General features: G+C 39.1%; 1 protein-coding gene across 2 annotated transcripts in view; it reads right to left on the reverse strand.

Moving 5' to 3' along the window:
• Positions 1-19,730, reverse strand: part of LOC143859532 (ELMO/CED-12 family protein) — a 48,061-nt gene extending 28,331 nt beyond the window's left edge. Inside the window, exons 1-3 of one of the 2 annotated variants that reach the window (XM_077370213.1) lie at positions 19,572-19,716; positions 9,014-9,158; positions 8,710-8,818 (exon numbers count right to left, since the gene is read on the reverse strand). In XM_077370213.1, coding sequence (XP_077226328.1) covers positions 8,710-8,818; positions 9,014-9,151 — 247 coding nt within the window. In that variant the 5' untranslated portion in view covers positions 9,152-9,158; positions 19,572-19,716. Of the gene's footprint in view, positions 1-8,709; positions 8,819-9,013; positions 9,184-19,571 lie in introns of both variants that reach the window. The other variant, XM_077370212.1, reaches the window with a different exon arrangement.
• Between the last annotated feature and the right edge of the window lie 1,031 nt (positions 19,731-20,761).

Genomic DNA, 20,761 nt, shown 5'->3' on the forward strand with positions numbered 1-20,761 from the left:
ATTCATTTAGCCAACCCCAACTGGTTTGGGACAAAGGCTTTGTTGAGTTGAGTTGAGTTGAAAGGAATACCTAAATGGTTTGACTTCTAAACTGCGCTTAAATCATACCAGTGATAGTTGCATAAAGATGGGCAAAATAACTTTTTTTGAAAGGCTAGACTAGCAAAAAAATCAATTCTGATTATCCTGATGGTTTCTGCATTAAATAAACATTTAAGCTCCCCATGCTTGAGCATGTTAAGCTTAATTTACATGGATCTTCCATTGATTAACCAGGGTCAGCAGGGTGAGGGGTGGTTTCCTTGATTATAAATGGGTGATTTAGGCATTTTGGGTGTTAAAGATTATACTTATGCGGAGGCCCACGCTCTTCTCACTGGTCTCCCAATTATCTTTGAGAAAAATGCTGAAGAATTTTTGGATGGAAGGGACTCTTTGAACGTCGTTACTTGGGCCAAGAAACTCAGTCCGGTACATGGTGATTGGTTTACATCCTTGACGATATGTAATGGGCAGAATTTTGCATTCACATATTATCGATGGGGCTACCAAATTAGCTGATACATTAGCCAAGAGCTGTGTTCATAAACTCTTGTTGTGGGACAAACATTGCTTCTTCGTAACGCTGCTCCCCTCCTTTTCTTTTATTCTTCCTTCTTAATAAAGTTCAGTTTTTAGCACTAACAGTGAGGTTTTATTGCAATGGAAACTAATTACAGATAGGCCAAATGGGATGAGTTAACCATCCTAAAACATGACTCAGCTAACAACCAAACTATATTGAATCCCAACAGTGCTAAAATATATGTTGTATCCCATCTAAATTGAATACTCGGATGCTAAAACTATGAAGGAAGGAAATTGCCTCTACCAAAATTTCCATCTCCAAGACTCCAACCCATCTTTTGGCAACTGGTCTTCCATCTCATTCGCTGATCTGACTTTAATGTCATATATTTGGTTGCATCTTGCTGCATGGATCCAAAATCTCCCATATAGTTCCAGCTAGTTTCCACGGTCCCATTGATTCTGTACGCAGCCACGATATCACATTTGTTGAGTATCCTTTAGTAACTGTCAACTTAGCGAAGATGAAAACTTTTTAAGACCGCAAAGGAGTTCTTGTGCTTCCGCTTCATTTGAATCTCATTCAATGGCTCGCCCAAAAAATGCCTTCATCACTTGAGCGCCCCCCCCCCCCCCCCCCCCCCCCCCCCCCCACACACACACACACACGCACGCACAAAAAAAAAAAAAAAAAAACCGCCGCCGCCATCCCGGTTCTTTGACCCAGCTTTCCTTTGGAACATTGCAATACATGTTGATCATTTCTCATGACATGTCTCCAATTCATAAGTATTAACTGGGTTGAGAGAGAAGAGATGTATGTATAGCTAAGAATCTCCAAGAGTGAAGAAAGATTATCAATTCCACTCTGTTTAAGGTTTCTCCAAAGTCTATTGTCCCAAGCAATTGACCCATCTCCTCTTCTCTCAGCATAGTCACAGACTATAAACCCTATATTGGTGGTTAAATGACACCGAGTCCAAAAACACGTGGCATAACAATGATTCACCTAATCATAAATCCTCCCAAAACCTAGTACACTCTCACCTTCCCACCCATTTTTTTTTTTTTTTGAAATAGTGATATATTGATTTAAAGGGAACCGAGATGGTCCACAAACAATACATAAGGAATAAATACTAGAAAAACAAAAATACAATTACGGCAGGAGGAAATCCAACCACTCCAAACCCAGCCTACTAACCCCTGATTTGGCTAAAGAATCGGCATCACCATTAGCCGATCTTCTTACATGATTAAAGATAATAGAGGACCCAGACACCCAATCTGAAATCTCCTCAATGAAACTTAGAAACCTCCAAGGCGGGGGCACCAACCCCGAAAGCCATCTAACATTGGAAGAGTCTCCTTCCACAATCACCTTGTCCAAATGATCTTTAGTATACCATTATACGCTGCTCTGACTTCCGCCTCACTAGAATCAGTTCTTCCACTTGGACCAGAGAAAGCCCAAACCACCACACCAAATTCAGCTCTAAAAAGGCCTCCAATACTGGACGGACCTGGATTTCCAAAACAAGCTCCATCAAAGTTTGATTTGAAAAAACCAGTAGGAGGCGGAACCCACTTCTGAATCACCCTAGGTCTTCTTTCCACCTCATTGCATACTATTTGCCAACCTCCCAAAGATCGAATGCCGAAACAAATCTAAACAAAGGAAGACTTCTCGCCCACATAATAGCTAGAGAAATAATTTTAAGGAACACCTAGTGGTAGACCGAGCTCTCCCATCAAAAACCCTCGCATTTCTTTCTTTCCATAAGGACCACCACATAGCCAAGAGACAAATCGTCCATAACACCTTCCCTTTTTTCTTCCAAGGCACAAAATCCCAACATTAAAGAAGTTGTGATATTGATCTTGGAAACACCCACCATTGAATTCCAAGCCTCGCCAAAATCAGACCCTATATTTCTCTCGCTACCTTGCAGTGAATAAATATGTGATCTATAGATTCTCCATCCTCCAAGCAAAGAGGACAATGATCCACTAGCCAGATACCCCTTTTTCTCAAAAAATCTATAGTTTGGATACGCCCACTACTAACTGCCCACCCAAAGAAGCAAACTCTAGGGGGACTATGAAATTTCCAAACCTTGGCCAAAAGAGACTCCTCATTAATTGGCACGAGCCGAGAATAGAAAAACTTAACCGAGAATATACCCGATGTGTTCCAAATCCAAAGTCTTCTATCTGCCCCGCATCTCTTAATATAACACCCTTCAATAAGCTCCAATAATTGTGAAATAGAATTCAGCTCTCTATCAAAAAAATTCCTCCTGAATCTCGGACTCCAAATCACCTTACAATCAACTCGATCAAAACATTCACACACAAGAGCTTCCTTATCTTCCGCTACCAACAACAAATCTGGAAATAAATTTCCCAAAGACTCCTTTGAACACCATGCATCTAACCAAAATCTGATACGATCTCCAGAATATACCTTAAAACGGATTCCCTTTCTAAACTCATGCCTCGTACTTAAAATATCTCGCCAAACTGTTAATCCCTTCTTCGCATAGAGATCATCTGATTCCCATTTTCCTGATAAGAGACCATACTTACTACCAATAACCCTCACCCATAGAGAATTTTCCTCCTCCCCAACACGCCAAAGCCATTTACTTAGGAGAGCGTAATTAAAACCTTTGATTCTTCTAAAGCCCAAACCACCGCTTTTGAACTGCAAGCAAATCTTCTCCCAAAACCGATTTAACCAAAGTCAATCTCCCTCCTATTGAAACTAGATTTCTCTTCCAAGTCTCCAATCTTCTCTCTATCCTTTCAACAATTGGATCCCATAGAAGTTTGCTCGATCTACCCACGCCCAACGATAAACCAAGGTAAGAAGAAGGGATTTTATCAAATTTGCACCCCAAAATTTCAACAAAGCCACGCACTTCCAAAGGAGAGATGTTTATTGCATACAATCTAGATTTCTGGAAATTGGACCGTTGACCTGCAATCAATTCATAGCATCTAAGAGTCGACTTGAGATTCAAAATTTTATCCTTAACAGAGCACAAAATAAGAGAGTATCATCTGCAAATTGAAAAATCGGCACTTCCACTTTTTCCTTCCCTATGATAAAGCCTTCGTACAAACCCTTCCCGCTACCTTTCTGAATCAACTTGCTAAGAGTTTCCGCAACAATAACAAAAAGAAAAGGAGATAAAGGGTCCCCTTGCCTTAAACCCCTAGAAGACTTGAAAAAGCCTTTTGGAGAACCATTAAAGAGAATAGAAAACCAAGCCGAGGATACACACTTCCTTATGCAACCTCTCCACTTGCTACCAAATCCCATTCTCCCTAGAAGATAGTCCAAACAATCCCACTCTACTCTATCATATGCCTTCTCCATATCCAGTTTGCACAACACCCCTTTTTCGCCATTTCTCAGATAAGAATCAATGGATTCATTTGCAATAAGAGAGCAATCCAAAATTTGCCTTTTACTAATAAAAGCACTCGGCTATCAGAGATAATAGAAGGGAGAACCACTTTACGCCGGTCCGCCAACACTTTAGCTAATACTTTGTATAAGCATTCAACCAAGCTAATGGACCGAAACTCAGAGACCCTCGAAGCTCCCTCCACCTTAGGAATGAAGGCTATGAAGGTAGCACCCGTGCCTTTATCGAGAAACAAACCATCATGAAATTCTCTGAAGAATCTTAGAATATCACTCTTGACAAAGGACCAACAAGCCTGAAAAAATGTAAAACAAAAACCATCTAACCCAGGGGCCTTGTCCCTAGCCAGAGAAAACACTCCATTCTCAATCTCCTCCTCCTCCGGTAAAGGGCGAGAGATATTGTCTGATGAGTAGAAAAAAGAATAGAAGTCTACAATCGCCGAAGATACTCCTACCTTACTAGATACCATGAGACCATTCACATTTAATGCTTCAATTCTATTTGCCCTCCTTCTAGCACTAGCCATAGCATGAAAATAAGCTGTATTTTTATCCCCTTCCAACAACCACTTCACTCTAGATTTTTGATGCCATGTTATTTCATCGTGAAGAAGAAGAGCCTTATGCTCTTGTTTTACTCTACCCATCTCCTCCCACTCCTCTGCCCCCAACCCACTGTCATCTAAAGCTACCAACTCCATCATCCTATTCTCCAACCATTGTTTCCTTCCAAACATCTATTTCTTTCTCTCCACCACCCATTCTTTTAACTTCTTCTTAACAAATCTTAACTTCTTATCTATCACTATATCTGCTTACCCCTCCACTTGACATGAAGCCCACCACTCTCCTAACCTTTCCTCCATAAGAGGATAATCAAGCCACGCAATTTCAAATATGAAAGGAGGCGGACCCCATGATTCCAGTCTCGGATCAAGAAGAATTGGACGATGATCCGATTCCGAATGTACCAATGCTTTTTGAAAAACTTCCGGAACTATATCCAACCACTCAGGAGATATCAAAAATCGATCTAACCGGCTTCGACTTTCTCCTCGAAACCAAGTAAAAATAGACCTCGCTAGAGGGAGGTCTACTAGTTCATGCTCCGCAATGAATTCTACAAAAGCCCTCATATTTTGACTAGATCTTTGGCAACCCAGTCTCTCCCCTACTACCTTAATTTCATTGAAATCACCTCCAATACACCAAGGAAAGGAACAAGAGTTCCTTACCCTGCCCAACTCTTCCCAAAAAGACCCCTTTTCTGCCCTTATTGGATTTCTTCTTCTTCCCACCCTATACCTAACTCTCGACTAATAAAGGGACCTTGAACAACAAATTGACCACCATGCAACCTAGCCTTTACCTATTGGTGGGTTCCTATTCCCAATCAATATTTTAAATATCGGTTTTGGTTTCGGTTTGGGTTGAAATTTTCGGCAAAAATCTTATAAAACAAGGGAAAACACATGCAAATAATGTACATTAAAGATGAAACTTCAATAAATGGTGAATAAGCACACATACATACTAAAAAAATCATCGCATAAGAAAAAAAACCACCCATAATGGTTTAACAACATCAAAAACCTAGTAACATGCATTGTAGTGCATGTCTGATAATTCAGTACATACTGTGTTTCATATGTAATTGATATAAAAATTTATAAATAATCCATACACCACATTTCACATGCAATTTCATATAAATATAATTATGTAACACATACTGGTATAGTATACCACTAATACACTTACGCTTTTGGCTTTGTTATGTGTTTCAGTTTGAATATTTGTTTCGACGTAGATAAAAACAATAACATTCCAGTCATTTCATGTTGTTTGGTGAAAATTTAAATCTGTGCTCCCATTTGTAATGATTGGGTACCAAAGAGATTGTGTATATATCCTAAAGCCTAGTGGGAGACCAAGAGAAGTTTAGGCCAATTATTGTTTTCTACATCCTAGAATACTAGCAAGATATTGGATTTCTTCTTCTTGGACATTACTTCCTGCTATCATGTTTTTGCCAAAATTAATTTTCAATCTTGATACCACCTCACACCACCTAAAGATTCATTTTAAGTTTCTCACTTCCTCTTCATTCTATTTAAGGAGATCAGGTTTTAAATGTTAGTTTCGGTATGCATGTCAGTCACCACAAATGACCCTTATCCTAACTCACCACAAATGACCCTTATCCTAACTCACCACAAATGACCCTCCTCACAAAAACCACTTTCCAAGAAGGGAGTTGTTCAACACTCCAATACTTTGAATACCCAATCCTCCCTCCATATGGAGTTTGTAGATACTCTCCCAGCTGATAAGATGGTACTTCATAATCTCTTGCTTTCCAAGCAGGGAGTTTTGCTCAACACTCCAATACTTTGAATCCCCAACCTGCCCTCCATTTGGACTTTATAGATAACCTCCCAGCTAACAAGATGGTACTTCATAATCTCTTGCCATTCTAGAGGAAGTTCTCCTGCAACCGCCTCATCTTATCCAAGACGTTGATCGAACAACTGAACATCAAAATAAAGTACAAAGGATGATTAGCAAGAACTGACTTATTTGGGGTATTTTTTTCCCTAGCGATAACAAGTTCTTCTTCCAAGTCACAATCTCCTTTCAATCCGCTCAATATTAGGGTCTCATAGACACTTTTTCGGTAACACACACACACAACAAAAGCTCCAAATAAGTATTAGGGATAGTGACAAATCTGCATCCTCCATAACACATGAAAAGTGATCGATCTGCTCTCTACAATTTGACTCCCATCACAACACACATGGAAAAGCTGATCCTTTGCCCTGTCACCATTTCATAGCACCACAACACCATTTTGAGATTACTCACCATGGTTTAAAATTTCGGCTGATTTCGGCCGAAATGTCGGTTTCGGCCAGGACTGAAACGAAACCCACATTGAATCAGATTTTTACAAGATTTTGCCGAAATTTTGTAATTTCGTTTTCACGCCTATTTACAAGATTTCCATTGAAATTTACAAGATTACCACAGAACTTTTTTCACCTAATTTTACAAGACTTCAGCCGAAATTTCCATCGAAGCTTGATTTCCATGATGGCTGAAACCGAAACTGAAATTTAAAACCTTGTTACTGTCACTACTGGAAAGGAGTGTCATCTATGCACGGAAAGTTCGTAATCTCTAACAATAAGGGCATAAAAAAAACTCAATCTGCACCCTAGCTCTAGCCTTTACCAACAAACAAGGACTTCAGCCACAATCCCGAACAAAAACAAAGAAAAAGGATCTCCTTGTTGCAAACCCCTACATCTCTTCAAGAAATCTTTAGGGGACCAATTGACAAGCATTAAGAGCCAAGCCAAAGAAAATGCAAAGATGAATCCACTTCCTCTGTCTAGAACCAGAACACATTTTTCCCATAATGCATTCCAAACACTCACCCTTCAAAAATATGTAGTCCAAAGTCCAAACACTCCCACCCCTCTATCATAAGCATCCTCTGCATATTCACTTTACAAGGGATACTAGCAATACAATTTCGATGGTAAAGTTCAATACACTCATTCAAGTGAAAGCACCGTCAAGGATACACCTCCCCCGCATAACAACACATTGTGGCTTCAAGATCACATTTCCAAGCACTCTCCTCAACCTATCCATAAGCACCTTGGCCGATATCTTGTTCGCAATCTGATGAGCAGTGGGCCAAAAGTTGGCTAGCCGATCCGCCCCACGGCTTCAAAAGAAAACGCTAACAACCAAAACCCCATCACCCACCCTTAAAATAAAATAAAAATAAAAGCCGTTGAAAATCACCCATACCTTACCCACTTCCATGAATCTAATTCCTTCCCTTAGCTTCAACCCTACCACAGTGATTGCTCTCCAAGCTCATGAATGGCTAATTCTAGCTGGTTAGCATCAGGCAACCTTCAAAGCAATTGCATTTCCATATATGAAACCTTTTTCAAACACCCTTTTAAAGACATACTCTGACTTTTCACCATGCATCATATATACCCAATACTTATTAAAGCAAATGTACATCTTTACCCAAATAAATCCCATACGATCTTTGTATGGCCAAAGGAACAAGTAATGGTATGGATGCATCTTATTACTTGACTCTCTACCTACTAATGCACAATCAGAGAGATTCTTGCCCATCACATATTTGATATTCAATCATTGATAACCAAGAAAATCTCTTTTAATTCTTTAAAAAAAAATTCAATTGTTAAGATAAGAAAATGAAACAAGGACATCTCCAGTGAGATAGAAGCTATAGGTGGTTGGAAAGGGGTGGATGGGTGTCTAGAAATGAGAAGGGTGACATGATTTTAGCCTCCTCTGGTCCTATTGGCATAATAGATTCTAATGAGGTCAAAGACTCAAAGCTAGACCTTCACTTGAGGGCTTCATATGTTCAACATTCAACAAGGACTTGCGTGGGAGACTTTGGGTGAAAAGAGATTCTACGAATAAGATAGGATGAGCAGAAGTTGAAGAATGTTGGTCACTGATGGCTAGCTTATATAATCAACGAGATTGTTGACTCATTGCAAATGAAGATATTTTGTTTTTTCATATTTCTGGGATGGCCAATGATATGGCCGATGAACCAAAAAATCAGCATAACAAATTCATAGCACATACCAACATTACTAATGACACAATAATTATGGCAAAATAATGGTTACCTAACCATTGAGCCCATTGAGCAAGCAAGTGGGAGAAAAGATGAGTCCAGTGGAGGCGTTCTGTTTTTTGTTCATCCCAAATATCTCCTTGATTTCCATTATTATAACCCTGTGAGCACAATTAAACTAGGTAAGCAAAACCACATCAAATAGAGTGGGTATCATTGTCTCTGCATGTTAATCTCATCTCTTTATTGTAAAAACATAAGCGGATGAGATTAACATTATTGTCTTTAATTTCCCTCGTATGGTTTTGAAATAAAAAAATATATACAAAAAGCATTGGAAAGGAAAATAGAACAACCTCTGAATGGCTATCATCATATCCATAATTCCCAAGTAAAGGTTCACTTAGGCCATCCGATCCCGATATGTCCAAATGCTCATTTCTTCCATCAACATCCCCATGATGAAGCCTTCTCCTTAATGTTCTTGATGTCATGATCCGACTATATTTGGTTTCGTTAGTTATGCCTATAATAAATGTAATCAAAGTTTCCTCAGAACAAAATGAAAATTAAGCACAGAAGATAATGATCCAGGGTAGCTCGAAAGTAATAGTTCATCAGAAATGCAGAATGATATTTAATGTTTGAAAGATGGATTAATAGAAATTTTCTTGTTGAATCCTGTAGAGGTTGCAATTTATAGAAGTACATTTTTAGTTGAACAACCACTTTTCCAAGTCTACCACGTCAGAAAATAAGTTCCTCCAATCATTATAAATCATAAGAGCTCTCAGTCTTCAAACATAATGGGCCTAATGAACTCCAACACAATAACCCAACAACATGGTCACACAACATTCTAAGTTCATATCATCACAATCTTGTGTACCAAAAATGCACAATGTAAATAAATATCTCATACATCTTTTCTATTGGAAAATCATGGAAGAGACTCAAAAGACACATACATGAACACTTTGGAATGACAAATACCCATTAAGCCACAGAGACTCAACTTAGAAGTAAACTCTGTATCCAAAATTTTAGGTCACGGGAAGCTTTTGAGATCTCTTTGTGGCCATTTGCAAATTTATCCAGTACAATATATTGTCATCAGGCAAGGGTGGCCTTTGAGCAATTCAATTTTTTACTGCCTTGAGATTTTTCTCACTCCTTTGTTATCTGTTATGCTAAGCTTAATTGTATATCCTTCTTGTTTTATTTCTCTCTTGCTTGTATTTGACCATCTCGGTCCCCTCTCTTTAATGAAATTTTTTACTCTTCATGAGCTTGAGCTCACCGTGACCTAGAGTTCACAAACCACTTCTCCCATAGTTGTTTGACTCATCCAACCCATTCATTTTATAGGACCACACATAGATAGCATGTTCCTAAGAAACCACCTCCATACCATAATCCTAACCATCCGATCTATAGAAGCCTATTTTCTAACCATCCATTTTAAACCTCCACATATCATAACCATAACCATAAACTAATGGGTTGGATGATTCAACCCACTATAGGATATATGGTTTGTGAACTCTAGCTCAGGCTGAGCTCTAGCGCACAAACCATATATATATATATATATATATATATATATATATATATATATATATATGAGGAAAGTGTTTCTGAGCTCGAGCTCAGATAGCTCGAGCGTCAAAAACTCATGTGGGCCCACATTTTTGGGGTGATCATTCATTTGAAAGGCCCTTACATGGATAGGGTGCCTACCAAAAATCAGGTCCATAGGATCATCTTAGCCCATGCAAAAGTGGAGGGAAAAAATGGGCATATACTGTTTTTCCACATATCTGCCCATTTTTCCCCCCACAAATGGAAGGGTTAGGATGATCCTATGGCCCTGATTTTTTGTAGGCACCCTATCCATGCAAGGGCCTTTCAAATGAATGGGTTGGATCACCCCAAAAATGTGGGCCCACATGAGTTTTTGAGCTCGAGCTCAGATAAGCGTATCTGAGCCTGAGCTCAGAAACACTTTCCTCTTTTATATTTATATATATATATATATATATATATATATATATATATGAGGAAACAGTTCCTGCGCTCGAGCTTAGATAGCTTATCTACGCTCGAGTGCAGGAAACAAGGGTGGCCCACATTTTTTTGGGTGATCCTAAGCATTCATTTGAAAGGCCCCATCATGGATGGAGTGTGTACCAAATTCAGCTCCATTGGATCATCTTAGGATGTCCATTTTGGGGTGAGAAAATGGACAGATATTGTTTGTCCAGCAATCTACCCATTTTTTCACCCCACAAATGGAAGGGTTAGGTTGATCCAATGGAGCTGATTTTTGGTACACACCCCATACATGATGGGGCCTTTTAAACGAATGCTTAGGATCACCCAAAAAATGTGGGCCCACCATGTTTCCAGCACTCGAGCACATATAAGCTTATCTGCGCTCGAGCGTAGGAACTGTTTCCTATAGAAGACGCTCATGTTTCTTGTCTTTTATATTTAAAGAGCTGTAAAAGTGTTTTTACGGTCTCCAAAAAGCACTTACTGACAATTAAAAGCTAAAAGACAAGATACATGAGCGTCTTGTATCAAAACATAGTTGTGCTGAAATGAAGGATGTTATTACAAATGATAAGGATTGGGATACTGTGTACGTCCTTGAACGCCCACCTTAAAGTGTTATTCGGCCCAACTCCGGTGCATAGATCACACGACCGAACTACCTCCAGGAACAGTAGGAGAATATATTGTTGGAATGCACCGCCCAACAATCCGATAAGGCAAGCTCTCTATCAAACACTTGTTATTGCTCTTGAGGCTCTAGAGTAGTCTCTTTTTCATATCTTGGATGCTAGAATGATAACTATATTTATAGAGTTCAAATGGCAACCTAAAGGTCTCCTTGGAAAAGGAAGAGACGCACCCATTCAATGTGACTATTAATGGAATCATAGAATTCCAAGAGTCATGCATGAATCCATGAATCCTTAATTCCAAGAGTCATGCATGTATCTCTATAATCATTGAGTCTTTTAAAATTTAGAGTCACCACTAATGAGAGCACTCAAATCCAAGAGTCACCATTAATGGGTAATCCAAAGGTTCATGGAATAAGAAGAGTTGCTCACAAAGAGTCATGGGTATCATGAATCAATTAATGTGACCCATTAAATAGATTCATTAGCCTAACTCATTCACTTATCCAAGACATGAATTTAGAGTTTCAACGAATATGATAAGTCACCATCAAATCCTCAAGCCTAGAATTTGAAACTATTTATTGGAACAAAATCCAACAATCACATCACATACCACACCCCAAGACTTGGTCTATTATATTTGGTAGATCTCGTAAGAAAGGTAGAACTTTGGAGAATTGGTAAAATATCCCAAAAAGAGGGCTTTTAGGGTTTTCGTTGATGAAATGAGTCATTTTGAAGGTAATTGAATGGTTAAGATCATCTATGAGGCCAACAAATCCTAGTGGACCCATCATATCAATGGCTGAGCCAACGTAAATCATGGAAATTCTATGCTGTGTACGCGTAATATTTGTCAAGAAGTACGGTGAGGGCCACTACATAGGATGATCCAAACAAGTCATTTGTTAACGTAAATAGGTTGTACCGCGTAGATCATCTCTGTAGGATGATCCTAACCCTCCAATCTATAGAAGTTGAACGAGTTTATTTTTGTAGTCCTTCTAGGCATGGGACAATTCTCTCTCTCGAAGTAAGGTTCCACCAAGAAAAGTTAAACGAGTTTATTTTTGTAGTCCTTTTTTGCATGGGACAATGCGCTCTCCCTCTCCCTCTCCCTCTCCCTCTGTTTATCTCGGCACGGTAAAGTGCGAGGGGAGTGGGGTGTGGTATGTGAAGTGATTGTTGGATTATTTTTTTTTGGAAAGATGACATATTTCATTGATCTAAGGAAAGCATTGAGGACCAGGAGTCCCGTACTACATTACAAGATATCAAAAAACCTGGACCGGGCAAACCCGGAACTGGGAAGGGAAGACCTAACAAAACAAATTCAATTACAATCACATTTTCCTTTTTTCTTTCACCATGTCATTGGCATACTTTACTTTGGGACCCCAAAAACATCTCTCTATATCGTCAATCCTTTTTACAAGCCAAAACCCATTAATCTTGTTGGCATCAATATTAACAAAACATCAGATGTTCGTAAGACCAAAGGCTAATACACCCAAAAGCTCCTTATCCATCTATCCAATCAACAGACCAAAAAAAATTGTCACCGTTAACATGAGCATTTCTCCAACTCCATAAGAAGAGATTTGATTTCGCAAAAAAAGTTTCTTCCGAAGACAAAGTTTCTTCCGAAACTTGGTCTGCTTCATTTAAAGTCCTACTCTCCGAAGCCTTTTCTCTTAAGATCTTTTCTTCCAACTTCCGAATTCCTTCATCTTTCCTCGCTTCCCAATCCTGCCGCCTTTCTCTTCTTTCGTCCATCATGAACTTGACAAAGAAAGGGTATTTATGCATTGGCTTAAGAGATTCCTCCACGTTATAAGTCCCAGATAAGCTAAAAAGGACTTCCCTTCTCCTATTAGCTTCTCTCTTAAATAGAGTCCATTGTCTTTTTATGAATTCACCGATTTTCTCCCTAGGAGTTGGAGTGAACTTTGATGCTTGATCTTCGTTATAATTCATGCACCTAATCCGATGTAAAAACTCCTCCAGTTCCAACTGATCCAAAGGATGCTTCCTCTTTCGAGTCAGACCTACCGGGGGAGAGGAAGAGGAAGGGGTGGGAGAGGGTTGATTCTGATGTTCCATTTTCCTTACTGTCTGAAGACTGGAGTGATTTGCCTCCAAAGTTTCTTATATTAAAGAGGTAACAGCCTAATAAAGTCAGAAGCCATTTACTAAAACCAATAATCGCCCCCAAATCTCACGAGGTAGGGGGGCCCATATTTGATTTGAAAGCATTTATGGAGTCTGATACTCTCTGACCAAAGATACTACCTTTTCGACTTCCAAAGATAATAAGACAAAAAATCATATATTAATGTAAGAATCGGTAGAAAGGTCCCAGCATGGACTCTGACATGCTTCAAATCATCCCCTCAAGATATCCCAAGGCACCATAAATGATCTATTATAAATAAGGCCAAAGTGGGAACATAGTTAGCGGATTCACCATCCACCCTCCGATCCGCGATCCGGGGTCGCACGATCCGAAACGTGGTTCACTAACGACCCGGATCGCCAAAAATGACGAACCACGGCGACCCGGGGGAGAGAGAGAGAGAGAGAGAGAGAGAGAGAGAGAGAGAGATGAATATAGACTAGAAGAGAGATGGAGTGAGCTACAAATTTTATATATTTTGAGTTGAATTGGAACTAGAGCTTTATTTTGAAAAAAAATATGTAGGGATACATGAGGTTTTTTTATTTTTTTATTAAATGGATGTAGTATGGACTATGGAAGGATATTCATATATTCCAACGGGAACTTTCTTTTTGAAAAAATATATATGACATACACGAGGTTTTTATATTTTGTGTATTAAATGTGTGTAGTGTGTACTATGGAATGACATTCTTGTAAAAATATATGAAATTATATATATGTGTATACCCTCATCGTACCGCATACCAGACTACCATCGTACCCGTACCCGTTCCGCGTACCGGAACGAACCGCGTTCCAGGTAACCTTGAGTGGGAATACTAAATTTCGTATGGGATTTGAAATTTAAATTCAACAGAGAGGGACCCACAGGAACATCCATCTTTTTGCCTGTTAACCTCCAGCCGGACAATGACTGATTTTCACTCCCCTCCGGTAGAACCAAGGGCGCCGACTGGAAACCAGGGACACTGGGACCTATCAAGCACGGGTACTCTCCGGAGGCCCACGTACCCGTGTCAGGTGCGTATTAGGTGCGGGTGCTCTTGGGTACTCTTTTGGTGTGTACCCGGTACGCACCCAAACAGCAAACAAAACAAAATCCAGTTTGAAGTTTGGGTACGTATCAGATGCGCACCCGGTTCGAATTAAATCAAAAAGTACAGATTTATAATAGAGGGGTTGTCCTAATTAACAAAAAGTGGGGGTGAATATATCAAAATATCTATAATATATATATATATATATATATATATATATATATATATATATATATATCGAATAATTAAAAATCCAACAACTTAGAAGTAATATTAGATTTTGGAGATGTTATTTGATTGTTCTCCAATTAAATAGTTTGAATTCTTTAACAAAAAATTTTATTTTTTTATTTTTATAAATATATAATAAAATATAAAAATATAATATATTCAGCGTACCCGCAACGTACCCGTATCCTTTTTTTTTAAATCACGTATCCACGTACCCATATCATGTTGTACCCGCACCCCGTACCCGTATCCGTGCTTCATTGACTGGGACGAGTCAAAGATGGCAGTTCTAGAGAGGGGTGTAGGGTGTGGGGTTTGGTATGTGATGTGATTGTTGGATTTTGTTCCAATAAATAGTTTCAAATTCAAGGCTTGAGGATTTAATGGTGACTTATCACATTCGTTGAAACTCTAAATTCATGTCTTGGATAAGTGAATGAGTTAGGCTAATGAATCTATTTAATGGGTCACATTAATAGATTCATGATACCCATGACTCTTTGTGAGCAACTCTTCTTATTCCATTAACCTTTGGATTACCCATTAATGGTGACTCATGGATTTGAGTGCTCTCATTAGTGGTGACTCAAAATTTTAAAAGACTCAATGAATATAGAGATACATGCATGCCTCTTGGAATTAAGGATTCATGGATTCATGCATGACTCTAGGAATTCTATGATTCCATTAATAGTCACATTGAATGGGTGTGTCTCTTCCTTTTCCAAGGAGACCTTTAGGTTGCCAATTGAACTCTATAAATAGAGCTCTCATTCTAGCATGCAAGATATGAAAAAGAGACTACTCTAGAGCCTCAAGAGCAATAGAAAGTGTTCGATAGAGAGATTGTCTTATCTGATTGTTGGGCGGTGCATTCCAATAATATATTCTCCTACTATTCCCGGAGGTGGTCCAGTCGTGTGATCTATGCACCGGAGTTGGGCAGAATAACACTTTAAGGTGGGCGTTCAAGGACGTACGGCAGTATCGCAATCCAGATCATTTGTAATCCATGCTTCATTCAAGTCAGTATAATTTTAAATTTATGCATTGTTTTTCTAGTTAAATTCATTGTTTTCAACCGTTTGCTCCAACAATGTTGAATACGGGGGCATGCCAATTTTATAAAACTGTCTAAGTTTTAATTCTAAGGGTAGATGACCAATTTCCCATCCCTAAGATTAGATTTCAGGTGATTGAGAAGAAGAGGGGAACGTCACTTCTTCCTTGGGCTCTAATGGACTTTTCTAGAACATATGGTACCAAAGTAGTAGCTTTAAATGTCGTCACACGCAGAAAGTAAATGACACATCGACACACGCACACAATGTGAACGACTCATGTTAAACGTCAATGTGTGCATAACGCAAACGACGGTGCCAATGCATGAAGAATGCAAACTACTCAAGATCGACAGGTACCCGATTAACCTCCTAATAAAATAACATAAACATATGCCAGTGCAAGGGATAGGGATAGGGATAGGGAATTAAAGATAAATTCTCACGTGGGAAGATGAATCCATTCCGTTTGGAAGTTAAGCTACAACTACTTAAAGTAAAGGTACAATGCGGAAAAAGAAGAGATAAATGTAAATGCTAAGACATGTTTGATGTTGTTTCTGATACCCTTTCTTCTGAGGGAGTCGTTCCTTTTTATAGCTTTCGTCTATAGCTACCTACCACTGTCCCACCTTCTTTGAGAGGGAACTTGCGATAAATGTCCACTTTCGCTTTAAATTTTACTCGTTCTTTTGCTTGAGGAGAATTGTTGCCTCCATCTTCTAGAAAAGGTGAGAACTAACATGTAACTACTTCAAGAGACAAGTCATCACTTGATAGCTCGCCCTCACATGAACGATTTCAAATTCAAAAACGGGTGTAAACATACCCCCTACATTCCTTCGATTGATGAAAGGAAGTCGATGGAATGTCCCTTAGACTAAATGTTAACTATGCACATGACTATATACTAGCAACCACCTTAGTCTTCTAGGCGCCTATCCATATAGACCAAATTAATATTGTTCTAGTACTTGCACCGATCTTTCCCCACTTTTGAAATTCCTAATCTATTATTTCTACCCGATCATGTCGTTCCGTATTTTAGATCTTGGCGGTATACCCAGAGCACGTGTAATCATGGGATTCAACACGTTAAATTCAGAACCTTGGAGATATGCTTGAAAGACGGAAAAAACAGCAGCAATCATCATTTCTCTTAAATTATACACTTTCCAAACTATCAATTTTCCCTTGTCTCCTTTCTTCAAAACCTCCTCGACTAGGGTTTTTCGATTCCAGCTTTCTATCTGTCATCGTCTCCTTCATCACGCCAATAGAGCCCCCTTCTCCACCCAAATCTTTCAAACCTAAGTCCTCGAGACTGGAGCCTCCCACTGATGCCTCCGAATCTGGCTCTATTAAGATCTTTCAAAGGATCAAATCTTCCCAGCGTATCGATTCAGCAATCGGTTCTTCACAAATCATTTCAGCTATTTCTTGCACGAAGTCCTACATCTTGTGACCGCATTTCCCTAAAAATTCACTCATGGACTTTGAAAAATCTGTCCCTGAAACAAAGAAGAAATACTTCCCATCGAGCCCTCCACGTCAGGAGCTCTCAATAAATCTATGCGGTCTTGGTCTCCTGCGAATAGGATGTGGACAAAGTGGGCCGACCATGTTTCAAGGGAAACAAAAATTCTTGGAGGGATATTGGCATTTATGATGTCATACGTTTGCCAAAACCCCAAATTGTTGAAAATCGTCCATGATTACATAAAGTCCCTACCTATCTAGTCTTCGACCACGATTTCTGTTTATTTCAAGATAGGCCCAATGAGTCCTACACATCTAGATATAGCCGTCTTGACTGGTCTTCCACTATATCGTGAGGAATTCTTTATCAATCTTGACATCGCCGAAGATACCCATGGCTTGGAGTTCTATAAATAAATCCACCTATTCTAGGTTTACCTCCTTGTATCAGAAATCCAAAGGCACCATTACCGATCAAGAGTATCTTGACTTTCTTTTAGTTTGGGTATGTAAATGCCTTGTATGCACCAAATCTTGCAAAGTCATTAAAGCTAATATGAACCTAGCTCTGGTTCTAGCTCAAAGACAAAAGGTGGCCTTAGGTCCCAATGGGTTTGTCAGCCATCTATTGTGGCTATCGTGATTTAATCGCATCGGAAGCATGGTCGTCTCGACGGCCGCTCTAGATCCTATAACTTTAGCTCCATCTTTTCTTTCCCGTAAACTCCGACCGACTCTCACAGATGTTCTTGATCCTCTTACCATAGGGTTCAAACTTGTCGTCCTCAAAAAGAATCCTTGTTCTATTTGGTCCTCTCTATCCTTTTTATTTAATGTTGAATCCAGGAAGAATTTTAAACCCATGTTCTTTACCCATCTTGGTCATTCATGGTTGTTAGTTGAGAGGACTAAGGGATTCGTAGGTGCAACAGAATGCCTAGGAGGATCTACTTCAAAACTTTTAGTCCCCTAATCCTTTACACAAGATCCTAGTTACTTTTTTTTGAAATGGAAAAAAAAATACAAGATCCTAGTTACTAAATTATTATTGGTTGTAAAAAGAAAAATATAGAAGAACAAGAAATTATACCAAAGTGATTGTCCGACTAACAATCTCTACTTTATCCACTCCCTGCTTTGCATCTGATCTTCTAAAGATTGGCGCCCTAGAAGATGAATTAGTGGCTCCTGGTGATTACATAGACAATGGAGGATTGAAGAACTTTTCTAATATGCACTATTAGAAAGGAAAAACTAGAGCCCCTGAGGGGGATGAGAGAGATCTAAGAATTTTATGCTCCGTTTGGTTGCTCGGGAGTGGCTCGGAGAGTAGTGGAATAAAGAAGTCAAAGGGAGGAGACAACAATTTTGATTTGTCTAGAATTACCTCGGAGAATAGTGAAGTTGTGTTTGGCTGCATGACAATTCCTTGGAGAGTAGGAGAATAAGTAGGGGTGTCATTACCAATAGAGGGAGAGAGGGAAGAGAGAGAAAGAGAGAGCATCATTCCCTAGACAATTAAATCAAAATTCTTTGCTTTTAGAAGGATTTTCTTTAAGGAGGGACAAGTAATCATTACATGGGTGACATCCAAGGGAGTCCAATGCTATTTTGGCAACCAAACATGGAATGGAATGCCAAATCCAATCCAAATTCCGGTGTCTTCCAAGCTTTTGTGCAACCAAACGAAGCATTAGGGAAAGGAGAGGGAGACGGTCTAAGATCTCCTCTGATACCAGATTGAAGCAAAACTTTTCTTACTGAATAATGAAAACAAGGCTGAGTGTTATTTGATAAAATGAATACGTGAGCACAAGGCTTACATTTATGGACTTAGAGCTGACCTACTTCCCTAAACAAAAGCAACAGACTCCTAAATAAAAGCAATAAAATCCTAAATGATTGCTATGATCTCTCACATGCTTATCTGTTTCCTAAAGACTAGGACTCAAACAACTTCCTGCAGATGATTCAATCTTCATCATAACTGTCCTCCACAAAAATAGCATTTGGTTGGTGATGACCCATAACAATACACAAATCAATCAACTGTATATCAAAACAGAAAATTAAACCTCAAAGGAAAATATCATGGAAATGGAGGAAAACCAGCTCGTAGGAAGCCCTAGAATGAGAAAAAAAAAAACAAGAAATAGAAAACTTATGAATGGAAACGATCTTTTTTTATAGATCGTGAAGAAACTAAAGGGGATTTTCTTTCTCAAGCGTACCTCACAACTTTCTGACGATCTCCGAGCAGAATTCCAACGTAAGATATTACGAAAGGGCAAAAAAACCCTAGAAAAAGGGGAGGAAAAACAGAAATTAGGAAAAACAAAGAAAGATTAAAAAGGTTGAGAGGGAATGAAGCTGAATATAGTGGCGGTGGGTACGACTTATGTTCTTTTGTGAACATCAGCCATTCAATTCAACGGTTGTCATGTGAGGAGAGTAGCTTGTGTTTTATTTTGAACCGTTGATTAAATCTTTACGTTTTACAAATTTACCGATTTAACCTCTCGCAAGAGAGTCTTTAAAATAGAACGAACCCACTGAAGAACGGTGGAGCATGATTTTTTTGGTAGTTGTACATAACTGATCAGGACCGTCGATTTGATGGAACCGTGTGCAGAGGTGAGAACAATGGCCTACTAGATCAACGGACTTGTTCGAACTACAAGTGCGCTCTTCTTGGTTTTTAGGTTTGGAAAGAGCAGTGATAAAATTCACGCCCTTCTATCTCTCTCTTCCTCTCTCCAATAGGAACCTTTGGTGGGGCCCAACCATTGGTTTGTTTAAATCTTAGAACAAGTTAGGCCCCACCAATACTTATCGTCACATGATGTACAGTCTAGTATTTTATAAAATGGACTGTGGCCCACACCATGGGAAGATCCGAACCGTCCATTTGATGGGCCCCAACATAAATAGGTTATACCCCAAAAAATCATTTCCATAGGGTGATCCTAGTCCTCCAATCTACGAGAAACTCCATAACGTGGAAACCTCTATTGATCAATGGGTTGGGATTATACTATGGAAATGATTTTTTGGGGCACAAACTATTTATGTTGTGGCCCATCAAATGGACAGTTTGGATCATACTATGGTGTGTGTGCCATACAGTCCATTTTGAAAGAAAAAAAAAAACCTTGACTACAGTCTTACACTAAATAAAAACTCTATTCTTACAACCAGTACTCTCTCAACTATCTTTGAACATATGTTCTTGGCAATAAGGACTGTTTATCTAACAATCAAAGGGGAACCGATTATGATTGGAACGGAGATCTCGTTCGCAAGATTTGAGGCTTACAAAAATCAACTGCTTGAGAACATCTTTAGGGTATTATTTCCAAAGTGGTATGATCAAAGTTATGTAGGCAAACCACTAAAGTAAGATCAAAGCGTAATAGGCCGG

This window comes from Tasmannia lanceolata, unplaced genomic scaffold, assembly GCF_043159265.1.
Source record: "Tasmannia lanceolata isolate RefF3 unplaced genomic scaffold, GAP_Taslan_0.1 ptg000031l, whole genome shotgun sequence".
Classification (NCBI taxonomy): Eukaryota; Viridiplantae; Streptophyta; class Magnoliopsida; order Canellales; family Winteraceae; genus Tasmannia; species Tasmannia lanceolata.